This window comes from Polyergus mexicanus, unplaced genomic scaffold, assembly GCF_030449975.1.
Source record: "Polyergus mexicanus isolate NDT 795.1 unplaced genomic scaffold, iyPolMexi1.0 SCAF_28, whole genome shotgun sequence".
In the NCBI taxonomy this organism is placed as follows: Eukaryota; Metazoa; Arthropoda; class Insecta; order Hymenoptera; family Formicidae; genus Polyergus; species Polyergus mexicanus.
In genome coordinates, this window is record NW_027223348.1 from 5,963 (window position 1) to 13,877 (window position 7,915).

General features: G+C 45.3%; 1 protein-coding gene across 1 annotated transcript; it reads left to right on the plus strand.

The window, feature by feature from the left end:
• The first annotated feature begins 5,549 nt into the window (after positions 1 to 5,549).
• LOC138943632 (uncharacterized) lies at positions 5,550 to 7,233 on the plus strand. Its single transcript, XM_070314601.1, has one exon. It carries the CDS (start codon positions 5,896 to 5,898, stop codon positions 7,000 to 7,002), a length of 1,107 nt encoding a protein of 368 aa, XP_070170702.1. The 5' UTR covers positions 5,550 to 5,895; the 3' UTR covers positions 7,003 to 7,233.
• Positions 7,234 to 7,915: the final 682 nt, after the last annotated feature.

The following is a 7,915-nucleotide window of genomic DNA, read 5'->3' on the forward strand; positions in this document are numbered from 1 at the left end:
TTCAGGAGCTAAGAAGAGCTATCCGAAGACGGGAAATCTTCTAAATCAACCTTGATTCATACTCTTCCAGTTTCACGAGACCAAGAAGGTCCCTTCATTGAACAAGCTGCGCAGCCAGCATTTTCTAGATTTAAAGATACAACTGATCTGCTTCTAGCATCTCCTGTATCTCTCAGTCGTATGGAACGACTTAAAACCATCATAAATACTGAATATTTAAACGAAGAAGAAGAAGACCACGTCGATGCGATACTTAAAGAATATGGAGATTGTTTCCATCTTCCGGGAGAAAAACTCAAGTTCACCCCCGCGGTTAAACATACTATTCCAACTACAGATAATCTACCAATACACGTGAAACAGTATAGGTACCCGCCTGTCCACAAGGAAGAAATAGACAGGCAGGTAACAAAGCTTTTGAAGGATGAAATAATAACGCCTTCAGCATCACCGTATAACGCTCCTCTATGGATCGTCCCCAAGAAATCTGCAGCCGATGGACAAAAGAAATGGAGGATGGTAATAGATTTCCGAAAGCTGAATGAAAAAACGATAGGAGATGCGTACCCACTGCCAAATATAGTAGAAATATTAGATAATATTACCTAATATATAATATTAAATAATATTAAATAATATTACCAGTTGGGTAGTGCAAAATATTTCTCCATCTTTGACCTCGCACAAGGATTTCATCAGATTCCTATGGCTCCCGAGGATCAAGAGAAGACAGCTTTCTCAACGCCATATGGGCATTACGGTACCAGCGGATGCCTTTCGGTTTAAAAAATGCACCCGCAACATTCCAACGGTTGATGGACAACGTCCTCACCGGATTGCAAGGAAACGAACTATTCGTTTACCTGGACGACATAGTTGTTTATGCAAGATCTCTAGAAGAACACGATATAAAAATTAAAGAATTAATGCAAAGACTAAGAGAAGCAAATCTGCAATTACAGCCCGATAAATGCCAATTTCTAAGGCACGAAGTAGTTTACTTAGGGCATATTATCGGATCAGATGGAGTAAGACCAGATCCAAATAAGATTATCGCAGTCCAACATTTTCCAAAACCAAGAAATCATAAAAACATTAAGCAATTCTTGGGTCTTGTAGGATACTACCGCCGATTTATTAGGGACTTTTCAAAAATCGCAAAACCTCTCACGGATTTATTAAAGAAAGATAGGCCTTTTGTATGGACACCGTCGCAAGAAGCAGCATTTGACAAACTAACGCATGAATTATTAAAAGAACCTGTTTTGCAATATCCGAACTTTAAAGAGCCATTCTTATTAACTACCGACGCCAGTGGATACGCTATAGGAGGCGTGCTGAGCCAAGGACAGATGGGGAAAGACTTACCTATTTCGTATATTTCTAGGACTTTGAATGAAGCAGAAGGGAGATATTCCACCATAGAAAAGGAGTGCTTAGCCGTAGTCTACTGTGTAACGTACTTCCGGCATTATTTATACGGCAGGAAATTTACAATCCTCACAGATCATAAACCACTAGTCTGGCTACATTCGGTCAAGGATCCCAGCTCCCGATTGTGGAAATGGAGACTAAAATTATCAGAGTACGAATATGAAATACAATATAAAACAGGAAAGACTAACGTAGTAGCAGACGCACTTTCTAGAAATCCGCCTATTCCTGACGTTTCCATACTCCCCCTAGTAGAGCCAGACGATAATTCAAACGAATCCCTTTTCTCATACCAGACAGCTTCACAACAGTCTAGACCATCAATCACTTTCTCTTTCAATGATACTAATCACACATTAAATCCTGTTGACCAACAACAAACAATTATCAGAGACTTAAACGACAATGCTTTATTAACTCCACCGGTAACCACAAAAATCCCATCCCAAATCTTCTTCCCTGAAAATCTAAATGAAGATCTAGACAAACGAGAGCGAGAGTTCGACCAAAGCAATTCAGAAACGTCGGAAGAAGATCCAGAAAACGAAAGCGAGAGTAATGAATCTGCATCTCCACAACCTCGCTCTTCAGGTGAAGAGAATGATTTTAAAGTTAACGAAACGCGAGATTCACTGCTTTCCCGGAAAGATAACCATATCATCTTTACCACCCTCGAAGGACATCCCTACGATAAAGGCGCAAAGGATTATTCAGCAGAAAATAAACTTCCCACGTATAAAGACTTAACTTTCACAAGAGTAAAAATAACGAATTTGAATAGCGGGAAATATTTAATAAACATCCCTATTAAACAAAATGAAAGATTGAAAATCGAACACAATGACATTATAAGCGGAATAAGATCGTTGAGGGATGCCATAACAGAACTAAATCTAAAAACCATCAGTATAGCGCAACACGATCTATACGATACAGTTCCATGGATTTTTGTATATAAAAATTTAAAAAGATTCCTTTCAGACCTACCAATAATAGTAACAGTTTGCAAATCCTTAATAAGATGTCCTGGCCTAGAAGAGAGAGCTAACATCATCTATGAAAAACATGCTACGAAGATTGGAGGACACAAAGGTGTGAATAAAACTTACCATCGAATTAGACAAAACTACTATTGGCCCACGATGAAGAAAGACATACAAGATTACATAAAGAATTGCAGGAATTGCCAAATCAAGAAATTAACAAGAGTAAAAACGAAACAACCCATGATGATCACTGACACCCCAGGAACTGCATTTGATAAAGTATCCATGGACGTAGTAGGACCATTGCCAGTAACGAGCCGAAACAATTCTTACATTTTAACTATACAAGACCTTTTAACGAAATATTCAGTTGCTATTCCTATGGAAACAGCAGACTCCTTCTCAATAGCTAACGCCTTCATAAAAGACTTCATATGCATATATGGAGCACCGAGAGCATTATTAACGGACCAAGCTCCAACCTTCTTTACTTCTCTGATGAAAACAATAGCTAGCTACTTTAAAATAAAGCAATGCCGTACGACAGCTTACCACCCGCAATCAAATGGTTCAATTGAACGTTCACATCACGTATTGACAGAATACTTGAAGATGTACACCAACCGGAACGAGGAATGGGACGAGCACATTAAGCCTGCTATGTTTGCTTACAATACGTCAGTCCACGAAGGAACCAACTATACCCCCTATTCCCTAATTTTTGGACATCTTCCCAGAACTCCATCTTCCTCCGTAGTTCCCGAGGACGTCACTGAACAGCCTTATCAGGATTATCTCACTAACCTTTTTGAAACTTTGAAAAACTCACAGGGTCTAGCAAAACAAAACTTGATACAATCAAAAGAAAAGAGTAAAACATATTATGACAGAAAAATCAATATTCAAAATTTTAAAGCTAACGATAAAGTTTATCTATTATAAGAGCCCATGAAAGGAAAGCTAGATGATCAATATACTGGGCCATACAAAATTTTAGAATTATTACCAATGAATAACGCGAGGATAGATTTTCGCGGTAAACCACGTGTAGTTCACGTAAATAAACTGAAGTTGTGCAAAGGCACATATTTTATAGATCCGGGATGAAAGAAAGTGCGAAGAAAGAGAAATTTTGTAAGCGCGGCCTGGACCCCCGGATCCAGTAACTTTAAGATATTTTCATATTAGTCTCATATTAGTATTAGAGATTTTTGTTCTAATAACACATATACACATACTTGACACATCTTGTAACATAAAACAACACGAACAACCCATATTACTCTCGTATTTTATACTTAAATATAATATTTCTATTTTTAAGGTTTACTACATTCCAATGCTTCTAATTACCGCAATGTTCTCTGGCACAAGGGCCATAATAGCCTACGATTGCGGAGGAGCCTATTTGAACGTGACCACTGTGTCCTTGCTACGATCTGGCGAATGTGACATCGAAATCGAAACACCTGCGACCGTAAATACATACATACAGCTATTGCAATTATCCAGTTATGCGCAGACACATATAACGCAATGTAAAATAGAAATCTTAAGAACCATATCTCACTGCGGAATGCACTCGCATATCTCAGCCGTCCATAACGGTTACGCGAGCTACTTGCAGGAAACATCTCGCGCTAGGTGCATTCAAATGCATAAAGAGGGCCTCTTAAAGATAGGAACCGCAGAAATTATTGACGGACTTAAATCGAATCACACGTATTATAGAAGCGTCACACTCGCGGGTAGGGTAAACGTAGATGGAACCTGTAAAGGCATCCAATACTCAGACTATTACGGCACATGGGATGACGTGATAGTCCAGGCGACTGTGAAAATCTCTTTAAAAGACTCATACGTGCCGGTAAAGTTAAACGCAGGAAAAGTAATGTTAAAATCCGGAACTGTTTGTGAACAGTAGGATAGATAGGCCGGTTTTGGATCAGTTTTGTGTGAGTGTGAGAGAGAGGGTATCGTTGGGGAGTAAGAGAGAGAGATAGTTTCGGAGCAGTTTGTGGGCGCCTGAGGGATGGAGAGCGGGCTGGGCGGGTGCATGGGGGGGTAAGTAGGATGAGAGGGGAAGCGCGGCCGGGGGGAAGCGGTGGGTACGAGTCGCCGAGAGCGCTCGAGAGATGGCGCTCGGGGGGTGGCGCGCCCGATTCGCGACCTCGACGCGACTCGCGCCCCTAGCGCGCGATCCGCCGTCGCAATTCTTTAGGGGGGCGCTTCTAGCGCGCGATCCGCCGCTTCTAGCGCGCGATCCGCCGTCGCGATTCTTTAGGGGGGCGCTTCTAGCGCGCGATCCGCCGCTTCTAGCGCGCGATCCGCCGTCGCGATTCTTTAGGGGGGCGCTTCTAGCGCGCGATCCGCCGTCGCGATTCTTTAGGGGGGCGCTTCTAGCGTGCGATCCGCCGCTTCTAGCGCGCGATCCGCCGTCGCGATTCTTTAGGGGGGCGCGCCGCTTCTAGCGCGCGATCCGCCGTCGCGATTCTTTAGGGGGCGCGCCGCTTCTAGCGCGCGATCCGCCGTCGCGATTCTTTAGGGGGGCGCTTCTAGCGCGCGATCCGCGAGCGGGCGGCGGGCGCCCGGCGTCGAGGGGGCGGGGGATCGTCGGTGGGCGGTCGAGCGGACGGAGGGGCGTCCCTCGTCGCTCTCCTCCTCTCGAGGCGCGCGTTAGCGCGAGCGCGCTCGTCGCGTTTCGGGGCGAGTTTTTTTTCATTTTCCGGCGACGTCGCGCGTCCGAGAGCGAGTATCCGGTTCGGTTAATCGGGGGCGCGTCCTCGCTATTTTCCTCGTTATAAAAGGACGCCGCGATGATCTCGAGGTGTTAGTACGTTCGAGGATATTTCGCGGCGCGATGAAGCGCGCGCCGAGCGCTTTAACGAGATTAGCCGGAAGAGCGGTGAACGTTCGAATCGGAAGTGTCGAGGATATATGGAATTTGGAGATACCGAATTGTTTGAAGAAAGAACTACGCGAACGTTATATAGAGGATCGTTTGTACTGTATAGAAGAGATCGATTTCGCGGAAGAGTTCGTGCGAGAGGCGAGCGAGACGCGATTCGACAACCTTTCGCGAATGTCGGAGCCAATGGCTATTTGCTCTATCGCAATTGGAGACAGCGATACGGAATTCCGAAATTTTCGTGGGAGGTGAATCACGTCGTGCATTGTTTCTTTAAGTTCGGTTGCCGATTCGAGAACGGAGAGTATTTCGAGGAGAACGAGAGATATTGCGCGTATTGCGCGCGTAGCTCGAGTTTCGCGAAGAGCGTATCGACGCACGTGACGAAAACGGTGTATAGCGAGATGGTGCCCGCTTGCGATCTCGTCGACGAGGTTTTCGACGTGTCGAATAATTGGTGCGCCGGCTGCGAGACGAGAGCTTTGTTCTACATCGAGAATTACGACGAGGAGGAGACGTGGTTTATTTGTAAAAAATCTTGGCGTTCGTTAGACGACGAGTGACGAGATGGAGGCGCGCGATCTTCTCGATAGCGCGCGGGACGTCGCGACGGGGAACGCGTATCGCGCGTGGGCGCGACGGTGCGACGAGTGTCTCGAGTCTCTGCGGGAGAGATGTCGAGGAGAGCGCCGAGGGAGATCGACCGGAGCGATCAATTCTCTTATCGCTCGAATCGTTCGATTAACGGGCGCGAGAGACGATCTGCGTCGACGTTTCGAACGCGTGGGAGGCGGCGTAGAGGAACGCGAGGGATTCTCGTGGTCCGAGATCGAGACGGCTTTCTCTAGACGCGTTTTAACCGGCGCGGTTATTAATTTCGATTATATCGAACCTCGACGATTTCTCGAGGACGCTAGAGATACCGTGCTCGATCGAATACGCGATGTTATGAATGAATATAACGGTGTTAAGGTCAATACCGTATTTGTTGGCGAGTTCGTTTCGGGCGACAAGATCGATGTTAAGACTATTGTCACGAAGAATTATCCGCTTCTACCTCTTTCCGACTCGCGAGAGTGGTACGAGAAGCGAGTGGTCGACGCTACTCTAACCTCGTTGGAAGAATTTCAGGAGCGCGATAGTGGATGGGCGTTATCGCGAATATTCAATTTAACCGTGAACGTGAACAGATACAATCCTATGCACGCGGGATGTCGCGTTAAATTGCCGCGAGAGATCGCGTTGAAGAAAGCGGTGATAAACGTGCAATCTAATGACAATGCGTGTTTCGCATGGGCGGTGGTCGCCGCTCTGTATCCAGCTGAAAAAAACGTAGGTCGGGAATCTTCGTACCCGCATTACACGACGGTGCTGAATCTGAAGGGTGTTAAATTTCCTATGAGTTTGAACAAAATTACTAGATTCGAGCGTATTAACGACATATCTATTAATGTGTATACCGTTCGAGATAAAAAGGAGGGAAAAGACGGTTGTCGCGTTGTTCCTTTGCGTCTCACTGACGATAAAAAGAACAGACACGTTAATCTGTTGTATTTTGACGATATGACGCGACGAGATGACGCGACGCATTTCGCGTGGATTAAGAATTTGTCGCGACTCGTCGGCTCGCAACTCAGCGGTAGACGACATAAATCGCATATATGCGATCGGTGAGTACTAATTAAAAAAATCGTCGCGCGATGTTGATAATGCGCGAGATTTAAAATGTGCGTTATGTCGCAGATGCATGCACTATTTTCGAACGAGCGATAAGTTATCGGCTCACAGCGTGGACTGCGGAAGGATGAACGAGTGCGCTATAGTCCTTCCTACCAAAGACGACAAATGGTTAGAGTTTCGTAACTATAGTAGAAAGGAGCGACTTCCATTCGTGGTGTACGCTGATCTCGAATGCGTACTGAAGAAGAAAGAGGAGAGGAGAACGTCGAATACATCTATCGTTCAGCATCACGAAGTTTATAGCGCCGGATATTACGCGCGATGCGCGCTCGATGGCGTTAGCTCTACTTACAGAGCTTATCGCGGTGAAAATTGCGTATTGTGGTTCGTTAGAGAACTGCACGATCTAGCGCTTCGCGCGAAAACTGTTCTCGATATCGATGCTCCTATGACGAATCTTACATCGGATGAATGGGAGAGATTCGTAAACGCGACGCGCTGCAGCATATGCGAGAAACCGTTCGAATTGGGAGACGCTCGCGTGCGCGATCACTGTCATTTGACTGGACGGTACAGAGGTCCGGCGCATTCGAATTGTAATTTAAATTATAAGGATACTTACGTAATTCCCGTATTCTTTCACAATTTATCGGGTTACGACGCGCATTTTATCATTAAAGATGTAGCTAATGCTTTTCCCGGTAGCGTGGAAATATTGCCGATAACGAAAGAAACGTATATCTCTTTCACGAAGAACGTCGAAGATGCGTGGGACGAGGGATGGTTCGGAAAATGCTTGAAGTTGCGTTTCGTGGATTCTTTCAAATTTTTAAGCGCGAGTCTCGAGAAATTGGCGTCGTATCTAGACAAAAGCGAGTTGAGGATCGCGCGTTCGGAATTTTCCGAT

Coding starts and splice junctions, on each gene's coding strand:
- LOC138943632 (XM_070314601.1), top strand. CDS start 5,896: ATGGAGGCGCGCGATCTTCTCGATAGCGCGCGGGACGTCGCGACGGGG.